The sequence below is a fragment of the Lethenteron reissneri genome, chromosome 50, assembly GCF_015708825.2.
Source record: "Lethenteron reissneri isolate LAM-NWPU_2019-01 chromosome 50, ASM1570882v1, whole genome shotgun sequence".
Taxonomy (NCBI): domain Eukaryota; kingdom Metazoa; phylum Chordata; class Hyperoartia; order Petromyzontiformes; family Petromyzontidae; genus Lethenteron; species Lethenteron reissneri.
In genome coordinates this window covers 1,177,307-1,202,179 of record NC_083828.1, presented here as the reverse complement: position 1 = coordinate 1,202,179, position 24,873 = coordinate 1,177,307, and the positions used below count along the sequence as shown (strand labels likewise).

At 58.4% G+C, this 24,873-nt stretch overlaps 1 protein-coding gene across 1 annotated transcript; it reads right to left on the bottom strand.

Moving 5' to 3' along the window:
• Positions 1-2,651: 2,651 nt before the first annotated feature.
• PCSK4 (proprotein convertase subtilisin/kexin type 4) lies at positions 2,652-24,598 on the bottom strand. Its single transcript, XM_061572331.1, is given in 15 exon segments — positions 2,652-2,894; positions 2,896-3,165; positions 5,530-5,715; positions 5,911-6,044; positions 6,856-7,013; positions 8,378-8,611; positions 9,426-9,526; positions 10,551-10,763; positions 10,909-11,081; positions 11,581-11,669; positions 11,959-12,035; positions 14,756-14,902; positions 16,803-16,937; positions 17,155-17,259; positions 23,969-24,598. Coding segments are annotated over 15 exon segments (2,361 nt in total). The 5' UTR covers positions 24,173-24,598; the 3' UTR covers positions 2,652-2,759.
• Between the last annotated feature and the right edge of the window lie 275 nt (positions 24,599-24,873).

Sequence of the window (24,873 nt, the reverse complement as noted above, 5' to 3'; positions counted from 1 at the left end):
CATCGTTTGCCCAACGTTACCCCAACGCTGGCATGTGGTAGATATCTTTTCCCAACGTTACCCCAACGTTGGCATGTTTCCCGCTTGTTCAGTCTCAACCAGGGGTCGCGCAATCGGAATTGATTCAAAACAATGAAAAAAATAAAAAGGCAGTCGCGAATGTTGGGAAACCAACGGACACGGACGTGTTTGGTACTAAAATATAATTTTCAAACACATGCGGCTTAACAAAGCGTTCGTGTTTGTTCTGCAAGGGGTTTCATTGTGTCCATGCCGTGAGCATCATCATTACAAGCAGCAGACGCGCACCGCCGCACGACGCCGAACATCGAAATCACGAAATAAATTAAGAAGCCGGAATGGAGGTTCGCCGCGAGATCGCAAGAAATCTCGGCGAGAACAAAAGACGGCGACATCGTCTTCGTCATCGTCGTCTTCGTCGTCATCGTCTCTTTCCGTGTCCAGGGGGAAGGGAGAGGGGGGAGAGTTGGGGGGCGTGGGGCACGCGCACGGCCGAAGGAAATCCGCGGAAGCTCCACCCGTGACTCGCCCGCTCCGAGCAGAGCGTGGCTCTCAAGACGGCTCTCATCCGCGCATTTCTAATTGATAGGAAAGCTCACGACAAGTTCCGTGCCGATAATAACATTGTGTGTGGCCTTAAAATAGCAGGAATCTATCATGGGCGACGTTTCGGGTAGTGGGCCTTCTTCAATCCATCCTGAACCTTTAGACTTGAGTACCAAGCTCCAAGGCTAATAGGAAGAAAGAACGCATGAACAACCGAATCATTCGCTTATCGCGGTAATTAATTGCTAATCCACTAGAGGGCATCATGAGCCATCATAGCACGTTGCTTGTAAGCGCTCAACGTTGTGGGAGGGTCCCATCGTGTCGAGATGGGAGTGGAAGTTCCAATGTCATCGATGAAACGAGCCGGACATGTGCCGATGAGACCCACGAAGGTCGAGATTAACGTTGGCTGCTCAAAGGCGCGATGCTTCTACTGGGACGCTTAGTGGTGCCGGGAATGAAGGGGCCGGTGGACTTGGCACTGTGGTGGACCAACGACGTTGTTCTGACCCCATGGACGTTCGCGTGTTTACTCGGCGCACAGTCTCACCACGGCGAGCACAATCGGCATGGACTCACGCCACGTGGAGTGACACGGACGAGAGGTTTGGTGGCTTGGGGCGGGGAATTTGTGTCACGGGACGAAGGCGTCGCGAGTCGCTGGCATCACGGGAGCTGTCGAGCGGGCGAGTGGGTGGGGGCCAGGGCGAGTGGGTGGGGGCCAGGGCGAGTGGGTGGGGGCCAGGGCGAGCGGGTGGGGGCCAGGGCGAGCGGGTGGGGGCCAGGGCGAGCGGGTGGGGGCCAGGGCGAGCGGGTGGGGGCCAGGGCGAGTGGGTGGGGGCCAGGGCGAGCGGGTGGGTGGCCTCCGCGGGACCAGGGCGAGGAGACAGACATTTGGAAAATTAGCTACCACCACCACCACCATCACCACCACCATCACCACCACCATCACCGACCACCACCAAATTCACTTTAATTCACGACGCATCCCCAAAATCGGTGGAACTGTAATAGATTCCTGGACCACCCAATTATTTTGATTAATTAGGGCCGATTGTTTGAACGTCATGAATTACGGTCAATCTACTTCTGGATGACAGTCTCCCCCACCTCCCCACACGGTGTGGACATGGGGTGGTGTGACCATGGCTGGTGATGCTGGGTGGGGGAGGAGGCGGACGGGTTCGGGTGCAGGGGCGGTGATGCTGGAGTCGTCTAGGGGATGTCTGCTCCTCGCAGCGCGGAGAGAACAGCGGAGGGGAGGAGGAGGATGGCACAGGGGAGAGAATCACTCGAACGCTGACGGGGAACACCAGCCCTGCCCATGTAGCCCGAACCACAACAACCCTGCCCCTAACCACACTACCTCTACCCCTAACTACACCAGCCCTGCCCCTAACCACACTACCCCTGCCCCTAACTACACCAGCCCTGCCCCTAACCACACTACCTCTACCCCTAACCACACTACCCCAAACCACACTACCCCTACCCCTAACCACACTACCCCTAACCACACTACCTCTACCCCTAACCACACTACCCCTAACCACACTACCTCTAACCACACTACCCCTAACCACACTACCCCTAACCACACTACCCCTACCCCTAACCACACTACCCCTAACCACACTACCCCTAACCACACTACCCCTAACCACACTACCCCTACACCTAACCACACTACCCCTGCCCCTAACCACACTACCCCTGCCCCTAACCACACTAACCCTCACGACACTCGCCCTTTCCCTCACCACACGAGGCCTCACCAGCCCTGCCCCCATCTCTATCTGAGTCGTGTGCCCGCAATCGGCCCTCGCTCCCCCTCTCGCTCCCCCCCTCGCTCCCCTATTGCTCCCCCCTCGCTCCCCCCTCGCTCCCCCCTCGCCCCCCCCCCTCGCTCCCCTATTGCTCCCCCCTCGCTCCCCCCTCGCTCCCCCTCTCGCTCCCCCCCTCGCTCCCCTATTGCTCCCCCCTCGCTCCCCCCTCGCTCCCCCCCTCGCTCCCCGCCTCGCTCCCCTATTGCTCCCCCCTCGCTCCCCCCTCGCTCCCCCCTCGCTCCCCCCTCGCTCCCCCCTCACTCCCTCCTCCGCCGCCTCTGTGCCGACCGCGTCGTGGTGCGTGGTAGACGAGGTGAGACGAGGTGAGACGAGGTGAGACGAGGACGGCCCCTGGTCCCGCCGTCACCCTCTCATCGCGAGCAGCCGTGCGATGGCCCTCGCCGCGTCCGCCCGGCCCGGGTCTCCGCGCAGGCGGTGCAGCTCCGCTCGCTCCGCCTCGCCCTCCACCTCGTCCTCCACCTCGTCCTCCACCTTCGTCCTCCACCTCGCCCTGCCGCCGCCGTCCAGCCGCCGAGAGGCCGAGCAGCCGCTCCACCTCGTCCGGCGCGACGAAGTACGGCGGGAGCCGCGGGCCGCGCCGCGAGTCGGCCTCGTCCGCCTTCGCCACCTCGCCGCCGTAGTCGTCGTCGCCCGCCGTCGCCGCCGCCTCCTCCTCCTCGTCCACCTCGTTGCGCTCCGCCGACTCGGAGGCGGGGGGCTCCGGACGGCCACGGGTGCCGGGGAAGGACGAGGTGACTCCTGTGGAGCCCTGCACGGGCAGAGGGAGGGAGAGAGTGTGGGGGAGAGGGGAGAGACAGGGGGGCGAGTAGGGGGGGACAGAGGGAGAGGGGAGAGAGGGACAGGAGAGAGAGGGACAGGGGAGAGGGGAGAAATAGTTGTGGAGGGTTTTGTGACACAAATTTGGACAGATCACTACGTGGCCTAACCCAATAAATCAAGGATGAGTGCATGCGTGGTGGTACAATGCTGCGTGTGATGGTAACCTGTGTGACAACGGCAGTGGTGATAATGCGCACCGCTTACACGCCGGGAAGTCTCCACACATTTGATAGGGGCACCTGCAGTGGCAGCTGTCCCTGTGTATCGAGGATGATTCTTTATTGATGAGTAATTTGCGGTGTATTGGCAAATTTGGAGAATTGAGTCGATGGGACATTCTTGGCAGAATCACCAATACGCAAAAGAAATGATCTATTTGGTGTTTGAACATTTTCACACCTGTTTTTTGCCATAAAGGCTAAAGCCAATTCTTACATTTTTCATCAGTTTGAAACTGGCAAAAAGGTCCCACAGATATAACTGCTGTTCAACCCGAGCTGCACGTGCTCTGATGTTTGCTTTTTCACCTTTTGGCATTCTCTGGTCCAACATCGGCGAGACAATGCCATAAAGAAGGCTGTCTCTGGTGTAGGCCAATGAATTTAAAAGACAATGCCACATATTCAGTATAATTATCAGAGCATGTTTGTTTGCATGCTTAGACGTGTGGTTAATGCAGACTTGGAAGGCTTGCCAGTAAGGTGTCTGTTTGGTGTATGAACATCCTTAACACTTGGCCTGTTATTGTCGCCAGAAAGGATAAAGGCTCTTCTGATATTTGTCATCAAGGGTCTGGAATGCTATCGCCAATAAACTGCAACTTCGATCACTACCTGTGACATATATTCTTGGGTTCTTTCGGTAAAATCACGTAGAAGGGAAATAATAAAATAATAACAAATAAAAATTGTCACGATGTTTCGACTGCAACACAAGCAATCATCAGGTGTGAAATCCACAGCAAGAAAATTTGAAAGAAAGTGGCGGTTTGTCCTGACGTCAGCACCACGGACAGCGATTTGGCAGTTGGCCAGATGGACGAGTCCATCTATGTTCGGAAAAGAGGAGGGGGGAGCAGAAAATGGAATGCGGTCTGAAAGTCACCGTAAGCGTGAACACAATCAATTAAGACCCGAAATGGTTTATCAAATCCTTCCAATGATTGCTAAGCCAGAATCCATCTTCTCGGTTGAAATTGTCTGTGTTTGTATATGTGGATAGCCTCATGAACGAACCTCTCATGGTAGCCAGATGGCTTGCAGAGAACCTCTGTCTTGGAGAAGTCAATGTCATGTGAGCCCACTGAATTATACCAGTGATCTGCCACGGCCGAGGTGTTGGCCCTACCGTGTTTTAGGTCTGCCTTGTGCTCACGGATGCAGTCTGAGACATGTCGTTTGGTTTCTCCAATGTAACTACTACCACAGAGGCAACTCAGTTTGTAGACGCCAGGGTACTCTATGTCCGGAATCACATCTTTTACAGACAGAACCAGATCACGGATTTCATGTAATGTGTTGAATCAGACCTGGAGCTTGTGTTTATTCAAGATTTTGGAGATCTTTTTTGTGACCCCCGCAAAGCTTTAAATCGAAATTTACCTGTGAGATCTTCACTAAAACCTGCCCTAGAGGAGTTGTACACACCTAGCTGCCACTGCTATTCAGAATGGCCTGAAATCAAATGTATCATTCCGGATGACCGCTGCAAAGTATGATCTTGAGTTTTGATTGTGGTGTGCTGATCTTTAAAGGTGTATCGAGAAATGTTTATTCTGCTACTGATGCTCTTGCTGTTATGGTGTGACTTGTGCAACCAGCTATGGCTGCGGGGTTTGGTCGTACATGTTATGTAAATCGTTTGTTGTTGGATTTGAATCACAGTTCCTATGATCACTGTTACATTGTTTTTGTGGCTTTATTTTGGTGTTTCTGAGGACGGTTTGGCTCTGGCCATGTTTGTTTGTTGTGGTACAGAGTTAGACTGATAACTTTAATCTACATTGTCTTATGGTTGTTATTGTTTGACTTGCATCCCACTGGGATTTTTGCACACAGCGTTGAAATTTGGTGCTTTTTCTGGAAGACTTTGCTGTTTTTTCCAGGATTTTTTCTGTTGCGTGTAGTCACTTTAAGATGTTTCTTATTCGTGTTTTTGTTTTGTTGCGGTTGCACCCGAGTCAAGAGCCGCATGGCTCACAGGACTACACCTAATAAATGAAACTGAAAACTGAAATTGGATCATGAGGTGAGACCGCCCCCTCCCGCACCCCACCAGCCGGCGTGAGTCGTACCCACGAGTTGGCGTCAGCGGCGTCCTCCGGGTCCTCGGGCGAGGCGTCCACCCCGCGCCGGTCGTTTTGCACGGCGTTGTAGGCGCTGTAGAGGCGCGGGGCCGCCATGTGCGTGGGGCGCGCGGCTGTGCCGTGCAGCACGAGGCGCCAGGCCACCACGCGGCCCTCGTTCTCCACGTGCCCGGACTGCGGCACAACGGCGATGTCGGTCACACGGCGGCAGTGGCATGCGGTGACATTCCCGACGCGGTGACATTGACGACAAAGTTTTTTGGGAAGATCAAGAATTGTAAAAACGGCACTCTCGGTGGGTTGGTGGGGGAAGGTGAAAGACGCAAAGAGACTGGGAAGCTTCAAGATCCACGTCCGGCAGACACTCACCCGGTCGGTGATGGTGAGGGTCCAGGTCCCCACTGGATTCTCTCCCCACGTGTGCACCGACATGAAGGGCCAGCCCTTGAAGCCGTCGCGAGACGCGTCGCGCTCGCGTTCCGCCAGCAGCGCCGTGGTCGTGCCTGTGGGGGGCCGCGGGGGGGGGGTAGCGATGATGATGGTGGTGGCACAGTGGCGAGCTCTGTCACCGCTCATCTCAGACATCCATCATAGAGGGGTCAGTCAACCCGTGGCGCCTGGGCCTGACTCGTGACCTCCTGCCGGCAGCAAGAGTCTGCCACGCTTCACGTGAGGTGGCCTCAAAGTGCACCTAGCCTGGCACAAGCGCCGTGGTTCACGTCCCCGTTGGCGAATGCCGGACGAGGGCCGTGGGTGGTGAGAGTGACGACCACGAGGACGTCTCAGGGGTGCGAGGGAGAACCACGGACGAGCGGGAAGGCAGCAGCAGCAACAACCGCCTGTGCTCTGCGGTCCTCTGTATATGAAGCTGTAATTATCGGCCAATGGTTGAGCGTTTACGTGCGGGAGGCAGCCCGAGCATCCGGAGAAGACCGGCAAGTGCATTGTGGGAGGAAGCGCCGTGTCCCGCACAGGGGGGACAAGTGGAGTCCACACTTTGCTGTGCCCGCGTCCCCACGACGGCCAAGCGAAGGGAGTTTCGGAGCATCTGTGTGCGAGCCACCAACCCTCGCTGCCTCCACGCTGCTGGATTAATGGTGGTGGTTATGTTGGTGACGTTGGCGGTGTTGATGGTGATGCTGGTGATTACGCTGTTGACATTGGTTAGTGGTGATTGTGGTGGTGATGATATTGGGAAGTGGTGGTGTTGATGGTGGTGGTGGCGGTGTGAGTTTTGTGTGGATCAGAGTCGGGGGGTGAAGGTGGGGGGTGGTGAGTGAGCGGAGTGGGGGGTGAGCGGGGATGAGCTCTGACCCGCGGGCGAGGTGAGCGTGATGTGGAGGTCTCCCCTCCGCGTGTACTCCAGAGTCGTCTCCAGCTGCACGTGCTCCAGGGATCGAATCTCGTTCTCCTGGCCCTCGCAGCCCCGCGTCGGGATGTCCACGGACACCTCACGCCCGTTACCCAGCCACCTGCAATGCCGTGGCGTGGGGGAGGCGGTGGGGGGTGGTGGTAGTGTGGGTGGTGTGGGTGGTGGTGTGGGTGGTGGTGTGGGGGAGGCGGTGGGGGGTGGTGGTAGTGCCACAACAGTTAGCGCGCTGTGGGGCAGCGGTGATGGACCTCCAATTATCGCGGTTTTCTCCGTAGGGCGGTGCGAAAGAAGTTCAATTTCCACTCGTACAGTGCGGCACGCGCGGTCGCGTGCTCGGTGTTTGTTGCAGAGGTTAGCTGTTCGAATCCGGCGTGCCACCCTGGTTAATACTGCGGTGATGTGGTGTATTGACCATAACAATGCTGTGCATCGTCTGCTTCCCAATGGACGTTCAAAGTCGCCTGACATCACTCACAAGAGTAGGAGTGAGGGAGAGAGTGAGTGGGCGAGCGAGTGGGTGGTTATTACTGCGGTGATGTTCATTAAACATCTAAAAGGTACTATTACTACGCACCGTCTGCTTCACTCGCAGTGTAACGATAAAGATCCCGTGACGTCGTTCGCAAGAGTAGGCCATCGTGTGCCGGAGTCACGGTCCACTTTTGAACAATGACACCACGATTCACTCCATTTGGATCACGCGCACAGCTGACACATCGCCCCCTACTGCGGAACGACCGCGGGCCGTGTCTGTGGAACAGCGGCGCCTTCCTCCGTGACGATCGCCCAGCTCGAGAATAACAATAGCGCCAATACCACAATGTGCTCACGATGGAGCGGGTGAGCGGGTGAGTGGGTGGGTGGGTGGGGGAGTGAGTGAGTGAGTGGGTGAGTGGGTGAGTGGATGGGGGAGTGAGTGGGTGAGTGAGTGGGTGGATGAGTGATTCAGTGAGTGAATGATCCAGATAGGCAGGTGAGTGAATGGATGAGTGATAAGGGTGGTTGAGTGAGTAGACGTGTGGGTGAGTGGATGGATGGTTGAGTGAGTCGGTGAGTGAGTGGGTGAGTGGTTGAGTGAGTGGGTGAGTGGTTGAGTGAGTGGGTGAGTGGTTGAGTGAGTGGGTGAGTGGTTGAGTGGATGGTGGAGTGAGTGGGTGAGTGTGTGGGCGAGTGGTTAATGACGGAGTGGTAGAAGTTACCATGAGGGTAAATGCCCAGCCCTGCAATCGCTCGCTGGCACCACTGCTGACGGAAGGGGCCTCCACGAGAGGGAGCTCTACCAAGAGAGCGACTCTAGACTACTCTAGACTCAGTGGAGACTCAGACCACAACACTTCGACCCCCTAACCCCTACACCCCAACACCCTCGCACCCCTACCCCCTAACCCCAGCACCTTTGCCCCTGACCCCCCTGACACCTGCCCGCGCGCTCACCCCACCGCCCACCCCAACCGGGCCGCTCACCTGGGCGTGAACCGGTCGTCTGTGACGACACAGGCCCTGGCGGGCGCCACGTGACGCCACGTGGCGGGCCGCGCGAGCTCCACGAGCGCCTTGGCGTTGAGGAGCCCGAACCCGAAGCGGCTGTTGACCATGAGGCCCGCGCCGTTGCGCTTCCAGCCGGGGTTTTTGGCCAGCGGGTCGTACTCGGACGTCCACACCACCAGGTGCTGCACGTCTCGCCAGGTGAGCGCCGGGCTGCGGTGGTGAGGAGGAGGAGGGGGGGTGAGCCCACAGAACGTGGCTCGCCGTGGCTGCTTGCGCAGTGGGGGAGGGGGGGGCGTCTCGTGGCGACCCGTTCAACACGGTCCACCATCGACGCGGTGACAACCACAAGACAAAGACCCCCCGTGTCGCCCTCACAGACTGCTGGGGCTGTGAGCGAGCGCCTACGAAGGCCGGCACGGCACACGGGGGGTGTGTGGCCGGCATCACGCCCGACCGCCTTTGTCTCCCCAGCAGCGATGTTTATGCACCGCACCTGGTCCTCATTTGAGGCTGAATCGACCCAGGGGATGCCCAAGACTGGTTTAGACAATCGCCACTGGTATTGGCCGTGAGCAGGAATCGCAATCGGGTCACCAAGTTCGTAGTGCAGCGCAGCGCTCACCGCTACACCACCGCTCCTATAACACCATCAACCACCACCCCACCCCGTCTGTATGTACAGTATGTTGAACTTCTTTCGCACTGCACGAAGCCAATCGCGCTAATCGGTGGTGCGGGGGAAGGACAACAAACTAACACACAAAAAGCAGTTCTCAAGCAACGAGTTTGTCAATCTACATGATGATGATGATTTAAAAGTGGCGTAGCTCCAGTGGCTTCCTAATATCGGATGGAAGAGCGTTCCAGACGGCCGCAGAAGCGCTTCTGAAAGCGCCGCGCCTCTCCCCTCCCTCCCGTCCCCCTCCCCTCCCGCCCCCCGCCCCCTCCCCTCCCTCTCCCCCCCGCCTGCCCCCTCTAGCCCCGCCCTCCCTCCCGCCCCCTCCCCCCGCCCCCCGCCCCTCACTTGGCCTCGAGCGCGAGGGCGAAGATCCCGGCCGCCAGCGGCGCAGACGCCGAGGTGCCCGTGTGGGTGTCGGTGCACGCGTTGTGCAGGTCCGCACTCGCCTGCAACAACACCACCATCAACAACAACATCGTCAACATCACCACCATCAACAACATCTTCAACATCACCATCAACAACATCGTCAACATCAACAACATCGTCAACATCAACACCATCAACAACATTGACAACATCAACACCACCATCAACATCGTCAGCATCAACAATACCACCATCAACAACACCACCACCACCAGCACCGTCAACAACATCGTCAACATCAACACCACCACCATCAACAACATCGTCAACATCACCACCATCAACAACATCGTCAACATCAACACCACCACCATCATCAACAACATCGTCAACATCAACACCATCAACATCATCGTCAACACCACCACCATCAACAACATCGATATCATCACCCCTCCAACATCACCACCACCAACATTATCAATATCAACACTAGCTGCAACATCACAATCAACGACATCATCATCAACACCACCATCAACATTAGCACCATCGCCAACATCACTACCATCAACATCAAAATCACCAACAGCATCACTAGCAATGTGATCATGATCATCATCGTCACGAGCTCCATGATAAACAAAGTCATCACCATCATCACCATCGCTGGCCTTAGCGATGCTGATCATGTCATCGTACTTGTTTGTGACATGATTGTTGTGTCTCAATGCCTAGGAGTGTCTGTCTCCATGTGTCTCCATGCCTAGGTGAGTTCATGTCCCGGTGTCCCTATCCCCTGATGTCTCCCTGTCTCCAGGTGTCTCCATGCCCAGGTGAGTTCATGTCCCGGTGTCTCTATCCCCTGATGTCTTCCTGTCTCCAGGTGTCTCCATGCCCAGGTGAGTTCATGTCCCGGTGTCCCTATCCCCTGATGTCTCCCTGTCTCCATGTGTCTCCATGCCTAGGTGAGTCCACGTCCAGGTGTCCCTATCCCCTGCTGTCTCCCTGTCTCCAGTTGCCCCCCCCCCTGCACACGCAGGCTCGTCGAGGGTGGTTGGTGGGTGGAAGCGGTGCGTGGGTGCGGTAGGGGGTACGTACGATGCGCTGGTCGCTGTAGTCGCCGCTGCTGTAGGCCGTCGCCATGGTGGAGGAGCACCTCTCGGCGTACCAGGGCGAGAGGCCGCGCTGCGAGGCGCTGCTCACCGAGATGGTGAACACGCTGTCCGTGTAGCCGTCGCAGTCGCAGTTGTCCCCCTGCCGACCCCCGTTCCCCGACGCCCACACGAAGATGGAGCCCTTCCCGCCGCGACCCTGGCGACGGGGTCACGGGGTCGATGTTCGGGGTGAGAGATAACGACGATACTAATTATAATGGAGGACGTGTGGTGTAGGCGCTGTCGTTCCCACGGTGTAGGGCACGCAGGCGGGTGGGTGGCCAGGGCAGGGCCCTCCTCACCCGCAGGATGCCGTGCTCGAAGGCCTTGCGCGCCAGACGTCCGGGCCCCTCCACGGTGCGGCCGTCGTCGTTGGGGCCCCAGGAGGCGCTGTAGATGTCCACGTGCTGCGGGTTGAAGCCGATGGAGCTCGCCTCGATGGCGTCCGTCACGATGCCGTCTAGCATGCGGATCCCTGGGGGGTGGGGGGGGGGGGCAGGTCAAGGGGCCACGGGGTTACGTGGGGACGGGCGGGTGGTGGCAAGGGTGTGGGAGAGGGCTACGTGGATCGCGTTCAGTTAGCCGTGGTCTAGCCCATCACTGGGGAATCGATCTCTGGCTATTTGGCCACTGTGGGCCACTCGGATCTGATATGGGACCACCACCGTGGAGCGTGGGGTGTGGCACGGTGCCGGATATCAGCCGGAGCGGTGCGGAGAGCCGCTCCGGGAATTAGATCTTGAACACGCCACTGCATCCATCTCTGCGTGATCTCGTCGTTGTGATTCTGATTGGTATTGGGTACACAATCTCTCTCGCTCTCTCGCTCTCTCGGTGCCCTTTCTCAAAGACGTCGGTGAGCGTGGCCTTCCTCCCATTTAGTTCCGTCCTTGATATTTACTCAATAGCTTGTTAGTCTGTGCACAATGTTACACTAAGGGCAATGTTAGTCTGTGAGCGAGTGAGGCGCTCACCTCCCACGCGGGCGTTGAAGGCCACCCCGACGCCACACTTGCCGTTGTTGGCGCGCATGGCGATTTCACCAGCGCAGCGGGTGCCGTGCCTGCCAGGGTACACACGCGGGGGTCACGGGGGTCACGGGGGTCACGGGGGTACACATACAGGGATACACGTGGGTATAAAGATAACGATCCCCCGGGTAGCCTGAACAGACTGTTGGGGCAAGTGCTGTTAGCGAGCGGCGCCTACGAAGTGGGGGCGGGTGGCTGGCAGCGCTCGGCCGCTTTTGTCTCCCGGGTGGCGATGTTTACACACCGCACCGGGTACTCATGTGAGGCTGAGTCGACCTAGGGGAGTCCCAGAAATTATTGTGGCGGTGGCTGTGGTCTCACTTGTTCTCGTTGGTGATGTCGTATCGGGGGAAGGGGTCGGGGTCGTTGTCGTTGAAGTCGTAGCTCGCGTCGGGGTCCTGGGGGTCAGGGGTCATGGGGAGGGGAGCGGGGAAAGGGTTAGTGATCAGGTTCGGGGTAGGGTAGCAGGGTTCGCGTTTAGGATTGTGGGGCAGGATTGGATATGTATGTGTATGTTGAACTTCTTTCACACTGTACGTAGCCAACCGTGCTAATCGGAGGGTATGGTTAGTGGTAGAATAGGGGTTGGGTTGGATAGGGGTAGGAGCAGAATTAGTGGTAGGAATAGGGCTGGAGGGTGGATTGGGGGTGAGCACTCCTTGCATGCTATATCCGAATCGTCCATCACTCAGTGACTCTCCAACTCCAGGCCGGGTTTTGCCGACGCGGTGTCCAGGGCCCATCAACACTGAACACAGCAGCTGCCCCCTCTACCAGACACCCAGCTGCTGCTGCTGCCCTCTCTACCAGACACCCAGCTGCTGCAGCTGCTGCCCCCTCTACCAGACACCCAGCTGCTGCTGCCCCCTCTACCAGACACCCAGCTGCTGCTGCTGCTGCCCCCTCTACCAGGCACCCAGCTGCTGCTGCTGCTGCCCCCTCTACCAGGCACCCAGCTGCTGCTGCTGCTGCCCCCTCTACCAGACACCCAGCTGCTGCCCCCTCTACCAGGCACCCAGCTGCTGCTGCTGCTGCCCCCTCTACCAGACACCCAGCTGCTGCTGCTGCTGCCCCCTCTACCAGGCACCCAGCTGCTGCTGCTGCTGCCCCCTCTACCAGGCACCCAGCTGCTGCAGCTGCTGCCCCCTCTACCAGGCACCCAGCTGCTGCAGCTGCTGCCCCCTCTACCAGGCACCCAGCTGCTGCTGCTGCTGCCCCCTCTACCAGACACCCAGCTGCTGCAGCTGCTGCCCCCTCTACCAGGCACCCAGCTGCTGCTGCTGCCCCCTCTACCAGGCACCCAGCTGCTGCTGCTGCCCCCTCTACCAGACACCCAGCTGCTGCTGCTGCCCCCTCTACCAGACACCCAGCTGCTGCTGCTGCCCCCTCTACCAGACACCCAGCCTTGTTGCTGCTGCTGCCCCCTCTACCAGACACCCAGCTGCTGCAGCTGCTGCCCCCTCTACCAGACACCCAGCAGCTGCTGCTGCTGCTGCCCCCTCTACCAGACAACCAGCTGCTGCTGTCCCCTCTACCAGACACCCAGCTGCTGCTGCTGCTGCCCCCTCTACCAGGCACCCAGCTGCTGCTGCAGCTGCTGCCCCCTCTACCAGACACCCAGCAGCTGCTGGCTGCTGCCCCCTCTACCAGACACCCAGCTGCTGCTGCTGCCCCCTCTACCAGACACCCAGCTGCTGCTGCTGCCCCCCTCTACCAGACACCCAGCTGCTGCTGCTGCCCCCTCTACCAGACACCCAGCTGCTGCTGCTGCCCCCTCTACCAGACACCCAGCTGCTGCAGCTGCTGCCCCCTCTACCAGACACCCAGCAGCTGCTGCTGCTGCTGCCCCCTCTACCAGACACCCAGCTACTGCTGTCCCCTCTACCAGACACCCAGCTGCTGCTGCTGCTGCCCCCTCTACCAGGCACCCAGCTGCTGCTGCAGCTGCTGCCCCCTCTACCAGACACCCAGCAGCTGCTGCTGCTGCTGCCCCCTCTACCAGACACCCAGCTGCTGCTGTCCCCTCTACCAGACACCCAGCTGCTGCTGCTGCTGCCCCCTCTACCAGACACCCAGCTGCTGCTGTCCCCTCTACCAGACACCCAGCTGCTGCTGCTGCCCCCTCTACCAGACACCCAGCTGCTGCTGCTGCTGCCCCCTCTACCAGACACCCAGCTGCTGCTGTCCCCTCTACCAGACACCCAGCTGCTGCTGCTGCCCCCCTCTACCAGACACCCAGCTGCTGCTGCAGCTGCTGCCCCCTCTACCAGACACCCAGCAGCTGCTGCTGCTGCCCCCTCTACCAGACACCCAGCTGCTGCTGCTGCTGCTGCCCCCTCTACCAGACACCCAGCTGCTGCTGTCCCCTCTACCAGACACCCAGCTGCTGCTGCTGCCCCCTCTACCAGACACCCAGCTGCTGCTGCCCTCTCTACCAGACACCCAGCAGCTGCTGCTGCTGCCCCCTCTACCAGACACCCAGCTGCTGCTGCTGCTGCCCTCTCTACCAGACACCCAGCTGCTGCTGCTGCTGCCCCCTCTACCAGACACCCAGCTGCTGCTGCTGCCCCCTCTACCAGACACCCAGCAGCTGCTGCTGCTGCCTCCTCTACCAGACACCCAGCTGCTGCTGCCCCCTCTACCAGACACCCAGCTGCTGCTGCTGCTGCTGCCCCCTCTACCAGACACCCAGCAGCTGCTGCTGCTGCCTCCTCTACCAGACACCCAGCTGCTGCTGCAGCTGCTGCCCCCTCTACCAGACACCCAGCTGCTGCTGCTGCTGCCCCCTCTACCAGACACCCAGCAGCTGCTGCTGCTGCCTCCTCTACCAGACACCCAGCTGCTGCTGCTGCTGCCCCCTCTACCAGACACCCATGTCAAGGTACGCCTCTGCTTGGGGTCAGGTTTTAGGGTCAGGCTTTAGTGGGTAGGATTTGTGGAGGAGGGTTCTGGGCAGAACACGAATCCTCGTATTCTCAGGAGAACGCTCGAACTCCACGCGACTGAAATGTCCCCAAATCCGGGAGCCGAGCCCAGGCCCCTCTCGCTGTGAGGCTGCACGAGTCTCACGGCACCCACTGCGGACGTGTGCCCCCCCCCCTCCCTCGCCCTTCCTCACGTAGTTGCCGCGGATGTCCGTGTGGTTCCACTCGAGGCCATCGTCCAGCACCGTGACCACGACCCCGCGGCCCGTGATCCCCGCGCGCCACACGGGGATCACGTGCAGGTCCAGCTTGGGCAGCGAGCGGTCCCTCCGCGTGTCCTGCTGCTCAGGGGGGCAGCACAGGGGACACGGGGGGGGGGGCATGGGGGGGGGTGGCACGGGGTGTTGGTGGTTGTGTCTGGTAGAGATGTATGTTGAACTTATTTCGCACTGTGCGTAGTCAACCGTGCAAATCGGGAATCGAACTCGGTGTCAGGGGCCGGGTTCGTAGCGCGGTGCGCCAACCACTGCGCCACCGCTCCCCACATACCCCCCCTCCCCCACCCAAAGTCAAAGATCCCCCCTGTAGCCTTGAAGAGACTGTGGGAGCAAGTGCCCTTAGCGAGCACCTCCATCACCACCACCAACCTTATCGCCCCCACCACTCTCACCACCCCCCCCCCCCAGGTGCTCACCAGGTACCACTCTCACCACCCCCCCCCCCAGGTGCTCACCAGGTACCACTCTCACCACCCCCCCCCCAGGTGCTCACCAGGTACCACTCTCACCCCCCCAGGTGCTCACCAGGTACCACTCTCACCACCCCCCCCCCCCCAGGTGCTCACCAGGTACCACTCTCACCACCCCCCCCCCCAGGTGATCACCAGGTACCACTCTCACCCCCCCAGGTGCTCACCAGGTACCACTCTCACCCCCCCCCCAGGTGCTCACCAGGTACCACTCTCACCCCCCCCAGGTGCTCACCAGGTACCACTCTCACCCCCCCCAGGTGCTCACCAGGTACCACTCTCACCACCCCTCCCCCCCAGGTGCTCACCAGGTACCACTCTCACCCCCCCCAGGTGCTCACCAGGTACCACTCTCACCCCCCCCAGGTGCTCACCAGGTACCACTCTCACCACCCCCCCCCCCCAGGTGCTCACCAGGTACCACTCTCACCCCCCCCAGGTGCTCACCAGGTACCACTCTCACCACCCCCCCCCCAGGTGCTCACCAGGTACCACTCTCACCCCCCACAGGTGCTCACCAGGTACCACTCTCACCCCCCCCAGGTGCTCACCAGGTACCACTCTCACCACCCCCCCCCAGGTGCTCACCAGGTACCACTCTCACCCCCCCCCCAGGTGCTCACTAGGTACCACTCTCACCACCCCCCCCCCCAGGTGCTCACCAGGTACCACTCTCACCCCCCCCCAGGTGCTCACCAGGTACCACTCTCACCCCCCCCCCCAGGTGCTCACCAGGTACCACTCTCACCACCCCCCCCCCAGGTGCTCACCAGGTACCACTCTCACCCCCCCCCCAGGTGCTCACCAGGTACCACTCTCACCCCCCCCCCCCAGGTGCTCACCAGGTACCACTCTCACCCCCCCCCCAGGTGCTCACCAGGTACCACTCTCACCCCCCCCCCCAGGTGCTCACCAGGTACCACTCTCACCCCCCCCCCCAGGTGCTCACCAGGTACCACTCTCACCACCCCCCCCCAGGTGCTCACCAGGTACCACTCTCACCACCCCCAGGTGCTCACCAGGTACCACTCTCACCCCCCCCCCCCAGGTGCTCACCAGGTACCACTCTCACCACCCCCCCCCCAGGTGCTCACCAGGTACCACTCTCACCCCCCCAGGTGCTCACCAGGTACCACTCTCACCACCCCCCCCCCCCAGGTGCTCACCAGGTACCACTCTCACCCCCCCAGGTGCTCACCAGGTACCACTCTCACCACCCCCCCCCCAGGTGCTCACCAGGTACCACTCTCACCCCCCCAGGTGCTCACCAGGTACCACTCTCACCACCCCCCCCCCCCCAGGTGCTCACCAGGTATCACTCTCACCCCCCAGGTGCTCACCAGGTACCACTCTCACCACCCCCCCCCCCCCCCCAGGTGATCACCAGGTACCACTCTCACCCCCCCAGGTGCTCACCAGGTACCACTCTCACCACCCCCCCCCCCAGGTGCTCACCAGGTACCACTCTCACCCCCCCCCCCCCAGGTGCTCACCAGGTACCACTGCTTGAGCCACAGGGGGTCGTCGAACATGTCCACGGGGGAGCAGTGGGGGCAGGGCGCGGGGGGGGCGCGGGGGGGCGCGCGCTTGGAGCGATCCTTGTGGTACTGCTGCTCCACCCACTTCACCTGCAGGGGGGGCGGGGCAGACGGGGGCAGTGGGGGGCAGTGGGGGGCAGGCAGAGTCGTGATGCCACCTGGAGCGGTCTCGGCGAACGTCGCCCCGATGGGGCGCAGCAGAGGCAATGAGCGGACTAAGAAACGAACGCGCGAGGAGCGGCGTCAGTGGGCGGCGCGCGTGAATCGACGTGGAGGGTGGTGGGGGGGTGGTGGGGGGGGGCGGTACCCGGTGGTCGCTGGAGAGGCGCTCCGTGTGCTCCTGGGTGTCCCTCCGCACCCTCCGCGGGAGGTCGCGCCTCTGCAGGAGGTAGTGGTCGTCCAGTGCCCCGATCTGCCGGTGCAAGGCGGACACGGGGCAGCAATTACGCATCGGAGCAGCCGCGCGCCGGCTCCGGCGCTGTTGGTGGCTACGCTGTTGCGCGTGGCCGCTGCCTGCGACCCACAGCGCTGTGGAGGCAGCGGCGAGGGCTGGTGGATCGCACGCAGACGGGTGCCGCGGTGGTCAGATGTTAACTACCTCGCCTGGTATACAGGAGGTCGTGGGTTCGCGCCCGACTTTTGGCACCTGCTGTATATTTTGAGTTGGCGTGTCTCTCTCTCCCCGTGGTCGCGTGGATTTTTCTCCAGGGGGTTTCCCTCCACGTGTAGAATCGACACGCGTTTAGGGTATTTGACGGCTGCTATAAATTTCCGCACGACGAGCCACTTTGATGAGCTCTCATTTGTGGTCAGGTTGCTTTTCATAAAGAGCTACATAGCTCAGTGGGCCTCACCTGGCAAAATACAAATAGTCTAGTTCAAGTCAAGAGTCGTATTAAGATGCTGCGGTGCCGCCTGCAACGCGTGGGTGGAGCATGCCCACGGCTCGCGAGCAGCAGAAGGCTGCACGGCAAAGCGTGGACTCATCTCCATCTGTTCCAACTCCATTGCTGTGGGTGGGCATTGAGGGGGAGCTCTACCCTGGCTCGCCACGAGACGGCAGCAATGCTGTCAATGTTCATTCATTGAACATTAAATCGCTGACTACTAATTTTATTTTTTTAAAATAGAGCATCACAAACAATAACTACAGTATAATGACAATTACTGATTAGCACCAGTAAGTCGGACTAGAGTAGAAATGCTAATACACACTAATAACAATTGTTAATTATAATTCTGGTATTTGAGCAGCTACTGAATACAGTGCCGAGGGCATTCACAAGACAATGAAAAATATCCCCCGTAGAGTCGCAACAGACTGTTGTTGGGGCAAGCGCTGTTAGCGAGTCGCGCCTGTGAAGGCCGGAACGGTGCACGAGGGAGGGTGGGTGGCCAGCACCACGCCCGGCCGCCTTTGTCATTTGAGGCTGAGTCGACCTAGGGGAGGCCCCATGACCAATTCATAGGTTCTCGCTAACAACCCTTTCCTCCAAAGTATCTTAAGGCTTTCCGGGGGATCGTTGTCACTGGCGGTGGGGAGTGGTTTATGACACGTGACGATTGTTTCCGCTGCCGCGCCGAGGTATCGGAAAGAACCCAACACAGTGTGCCGAGCCATCACACGAGGACGGGAGCATCGACTTCGTCGGCAGGAGCACGAAACACACGCGCTCCCGTCGTGACCCACCAACCCCACGCTAACCACACTCGCATCGTGTACAGCGTTGAAGCGGTGCCTTGGGGCATGGCAGCAGCTGGGGCGGATGGAAGCCACCACAAACACGCGCGTGTGTGTTTGTAGGGGGGGGGGGGTTATGCTGCGTTCACAACAGCGCATTCTTCAATAACAATACCATGTGGCTTGATGACGCAAAACATGGATAATAGGCGACGTTTCGAGCAATGCCCCTTTAATGCATGTACATTAATGTTCTGTGAAGAAGGGTCATTGCCAGAAACGTCGCCTGTTATAAATTTTCCATTATAAGGCCACACCACCCGGTGTTGTTGACAAATGCGTTGTGTTTTTTTCTTTCTGCACGAGAGGTAAAGCGTTGACAGTGTCGTGTAGCCGATGTAGTCGAGTGATCGACTCAAGTTCCATGGACAGGGGTTAGGTTAGAGCAGCTGGGGTATAAGTTAGGGTCACTCTTGATTTAGGGTCACTGTTTGGCCTTGCGGTCATGTTCAGGCTCGGGTCAGAGTTGGGGTTATGGTTACAATTAGGGTTAGGGTTGCGCGAACGATTATGGTTACGTTTTGACTTAAAACTTTCGTGACTGCAGGAATTCATATGCTTGGTTCTTTCGGTAAAGACACGTAGATAGAAAATTATAAAATAAAATTACAAAATTAGCTTTTATTGTTTAAAATTATTTGTATTTTTTATTTTTACTTTTTATTTTTTATCTATGTGACTTTACCGAAAGAACCAAGAAAATGGGTTCCGGCTTTAATTAATGGTTTGCTTATGGTTTGGGGTTGAGTTAGGGGACAGGGTCCATTAGTCAATGCTTGAGATCTTTGAAAAGAGCTTAACAGCTCATCGGATTCCTCCAGTGTCGAGACTCAGCCACATCACGCAATCCAAACACAGCGTCACTTGGCCAATTAACAATTATCTTTAATCACACAGCGACGCTCCGGTGAACCGGTCCGGTGCGGATGGGGATGGTGGGGGTGATGGGGATGGTGGGGGTGATGGCGGGTGATGAGGATGGTGGGGGTGATGGGGATGGGGGGAGGGGGTTGATGATGGGGGGGGGAGTGCGTCATCGTCCATGCTCTCCTTCACACATCACCGCGAGCAGCTGCTGAAACAGGAGCTCGCTGATGATCTCGATCGAGGTTTGACTCATAACGACATTCGCTAGCAAAGTGCATCATCGTCATCGCCCATTGCCAGAATCAAGATCGTGTTTACGTGCATCACCACCACCATGACCCCCATTAACATCACCACCATCACCACCGTTAACATCACCACCATCACCACCACCATTCACATCACCACCATGAACGTCACCGTTAACATCACCACCACCATCACCACTGTTAACATCACCACCACCATCACCACCGTTAACATCACCACCATCACCACCACCACCATTCACATCACCACCACACCACCACCATGAACATCACCATTGACATCACCCCCATTCACATCGCCACCAGCACCGCGTGGTCAGACCTCCCACCCATCAACATTGTAACAATCACCACAATATAGTTGTCATCATCACCATCATCATAATAGCCAACACCATCAAAGACAATGATCATCCGTGTAGCCATTAACAGACTGTTGGGGCAAGTGCTGTTAGCGAGCAGCACCGAAGAAGGCCGGCACGGCACACGAGGGGGGTGGGTGGCCAGCACCACGCCCGGCCGCCTTTATTTCCCCAGTGGTGATGTATTACACATCGCACCAGGTACTCATCTCACATCTGAGTGGGGGTGGCCACACACACAAGTCACGTGATTGACGGCAGGCTGGGACTGATCTCGACAGAGAACTCCGGACGAGAGTGGGTGCACTGCGGAGGGGGGACGCCACAGAATTACACAAAACAATACCTCGATGTCCCCACAAGGGGGCGGAATCACAGGCGTCAGTCGTATCGTCGAAGAGAGAATGATTGCACGAGATCGGGAGCTGTCGTTGAGAATGAGGGCGTGTATGTGAATGTGTAGGTGGTGCGGTGTGTAAGAGTCATCACTGGGGAGACAAAGGCGGCCGGGCGTGGCGCTGAACCCACCACCTGCAGTGCCAGCTTCAATAGGCGCTCGCTGACAGCACTTGCCCCTGCGACCTGGTGTAGGCTACACGGGGGATCTTTGTCTTTCTAGGTGCGTCGCTGTCTGTGTTGTGTCGGCGCTCGCTGACAGCACTTGCCCCAGCAGTCTGTGAAGTGCTCTTGTGGCAAATGCTATGATGGGCAGACAGGACGAATGGTCAGCACGAGACTAAACGAACACCAAAGGAAAATTAAATACTCCCAGATAGAACGGTCTGCAGTGGCAGAACACGCGTGCCAACCAGGACACACATTTGGTTTAGATAATGTTGAAGTTGTGTGCAAAAATAGCTACTACTGGCCAAGACTAATTAGGTAATCTTTTTAAATTGAGAGAAATAAAAATAAATTAACCGTTCGGATAGATGCAAGCTTTAGCGCTGCTTGGAAGCGAATAATCATAATACATTGTTTAAATGCATGCCTATACAGGTCACCATACTTCAATGTGAATTACCTGTGAACAGGTACTGCTATTTTAGTGGACACAAACGTCAGTAGGTACAAGAACATTCGACATGCATAATGTGCGTGGATTACCATATGAATAACCCGAACCGGCAATAGATACCCGAAGTAATGTAGATGCATTAATTAACCCTTCCCCACTTCTCTAAAGAAGGGCTCACAAGGTGTGTCACCACAGCTGCCCCTCTAGTTAAGGAACGAAACAGGAGGAGGATTTTTCCACAATTCTGTCTGTCGCCTGATGATGCCGGTTGTAATTACTGGCGAAACGTCGTACTCAGATTGTAAATGTTGTGGATTGTACTAATAACGAATTGGCCACGTTCTGTTTACGTGACAAACGTTACTAATTGGCTGTGTCGGGTGGTGGCGGGTTTAACGACACATTTATATATTTACGCGATCAAACAAAAAAACCCTCTATTATAGAGTCTGTTATGGTTATACGAGAGTTATTTGTCTTTGTGTTGTCGTGTGCGTCTGTTAATGAATAGACGGCTGTTGCTGCTGCTGTTGCTGCTGCTGTTGCTGCTGCTGTTGCTGCTACTGCTGCTGTTGCTGCTACTGCTGCTGCTGTTGCTGCTGCTGTTGCTGCTGTTGCTGCTACTGCTGTTGTTGTTGTTGCTGCTGTTGTTGCTGTTGTTGCTGCTGCTGTTGCTGCTGCTGCTGTTGTTGCTGCTGCTGTTGTTGCTGCTGCTATTGCTGCTGCTGCTGTTGCTGCTGTTGCTGCTGCTGTTGCTGCTGTTGCTGCGAGGCGAGTGACTGTTCCCTCGCCTCGATCTCAGCACGGCGGAGCCTCAGGAAGCGCGCGCACGCACGCGCACGCACGCACGCACACGCACGCACGCACACGCACGCGCATGGCGGTAGAGACGACTCGCTGACCGTGACCAGTGCACACGGCCACGATGATGGCGCTGATGATGACGATGATGAGGATTGTTTTCACAATGGAAACTGGTTATATTATTAGAGATGACACGTTCAGTAATTATGCTGCTGCTAATGCTGCTGATGACTTTAGATTACAATTATGGTGGTGATTACGATGCTGCTGCTGCTGTTGTTGCCTCTGCTGATGATTATGATCGCGATGTGATTATGATGACGACGGTGGCGATAACGATTTGGATATTGCCCCTGCTGCTGCTGCTGGTGGTGGTGATGTTACAAATGGAGTCGGCAAGAGTGATAGCAGATGTCGTGGTTGTGATGATGGTTCAGGTTATGATGGTGGTGGAGATGGTTGCTATGCTGTTAACGATGACGACGAGTAGAGAATGATAAGCAGAACCACCGCCTGTACCACCGCCTGTACCACCGCCTGTACCACCGCCTGTACCACCGCCTGTACCACCACCGCCACGTGTATCGCCACTACCAACTTCACCTGTAACGAGAGTCTCACGTGTCACGTGATATTTTCCGGAACGCTGTTGGGCCGGCTTGGAGCGGGATTGTCGGCGTAAGGCACTACCACGAGAGTGCAAGGTGCGCCTATCCATAACCCGATATTATTGTAGAACATAATCTTATCATGGAATGCACAGGTTGATGTGAATATAGGGCACAATACGGACACATCGAGGCAGGATGGATGTGGCGTGAACAAAACTGTTCCTGTGACAGCGTTCCGGATAGTGTCGATTGAAATTCAGCATTTCTTGTGCCACCACCACCACCCCTACTCAAGGCAAATATACAGGTCCCCCATATAGCCTTTTACAGACTGTTGGAGCAAGTGCTGTTAATGAGCACCTATGAAGGCCGGCACGGTACACGAGGGGGTCGGTGAACAATACACGCCCGGCCGCCTTTGTCTCTCAAAGTGCGGATGTTTACACATCGCACCAGCTTACTGATTTGAGGCTGAGTCGACCTAGGGGAGGCCCGGAACCAGTTCAAAGAAGTGTCACTGTTATTGGTCGTGAGCGGGAATCGAACCCGGGTGGACAGGGTCGTAGCGCAGTTCACTAACCACTGCGCCACCGCTCTCCACTATCACCACCACTCACCACCACCCCACTCACCACCACCCCACTCACCACCACTACCATCACCACGACCCCCTCTGCTACCCCACTCGCCACCTCCAACAACAGCCGTCATTCGTTACTAAGTGGCGGTGACGTCACCACGGTGCTTGTGCCAGGCTAGGTGCACCTTGAGGCCACGTGAAGTGTCGAAGGCTCGCTGGCAGGGAGCCACCTCTACCACCACCACCACTACCACCCCTAAGGTAACTCACCACCCCCCTACCCCACTCACCACCACCACCACTGACCACCCCACTCACCACCACTCACCACCCCCACCGCACTCACCCACACCACTCACCACCCCCACCCCACTCACCACCACCACTCACAACCCCACTCACCACCACTCACCACCCCACTCACCACCACTCACATCCCCCACCGCACTCACCACCACCACCACTCACCACCCCCACCCCACTCACCACCACTCACCACCCCCACCGCACTCACCACCACCACTCGCCACCCCCACCCCACTCACCACCACTCACCACCCCCACCGCACTCACCACCACCACTCACCACCCATAAGCCCACTCACGACCCCCCTACCCCACTCACCACTACCACCCCTAAGCCCACTCACCACCACTCGCCACCCCCCACCCCACTCACCACCACCCACCACCCCACTCACCACCACTCCACTCACCACCCACTCACCACCACTCACCACCCCCACCCCACTCACACCACCACCCCACTCACCACCACCCCATTCACCACCACTACCGTCCAACCCCACTCACCACCACCCCACTCACCACCACCCCACTAACCAACCCCACTCACCACCACGGCTCACCTGGCCTAGTAGACGGTATCCCAGCTCGTCAGCCAGGGCGGACGCGACGTGGGGCCCCCCCTCGATCTGCACTGCCCACTCGTTCACGTACTGCCTGGCGCCCGGGGCGGCCTCCGCGGGGCTCCACCACCAGCAGCACGCCAGGGCCAGGCAGCCCAGCAGGCGGGCAGCGTGCAGGCAGCTTCGCCTGCTGCCCCCCCTCATCGTGGAACCTCGCAGCGGGGGCAGCGAGGGATGTTCCAATCGGAACGGACGGACGGGCAGGATGACGGACGGTGTGGATGGAGGAAGAGGAGGGAAAGACGGGAGTTGAGAGAGAGGAGGCGAGCGTGGGGGGTGATCGGAGATTTCGGGAGGCGAGAGAGGAGATGACAGCAGGTGACTGGTGACGTGACAGGTCGAGAGAGTGGAGGGTGAAGATACCGGGAGAGAGAACGGCAGACGCGCGCTGCGGCTTCACGCTCCTCTCCGCCTGGGTGCCGCTCTCCTCGCGAGTGTCGCTCCGGGTGCTGGAGCCCGGCTCGGGGTGTCGTCTCGCCTCCCTCCCGTCTTGTGCAGCTGCTGCGGGGGCCGCTCCGAGGTTTTGAGGATCTACGCTGGACCAGAGCCCCCGCTCCAATGCGCGTCACCATCGCGTAGCGGAGGGGGAGGGAGGAGGAGGGAGCGGGGGAGGGGTGACGGAGCGCGAGAAATGAAGGCGAGTGCTGGCAGGGAGGGCGGGGGAGGGGGCTGCGTGAGTCAGTGCGAGCGAGCAGCTTGACTTGGACGAGCCCCTCCCGCGCGCGTCTCCACGTGTGCGCGCGCGTCTCTGTGTGCGCGTGCGTGTCTTTGTTTAGTGTATCCCGTGCGTGTCCCTGGCCTTGATAGGTGCTCGCGAACAGCACTTGCCCCAACAGTCTTGCAAG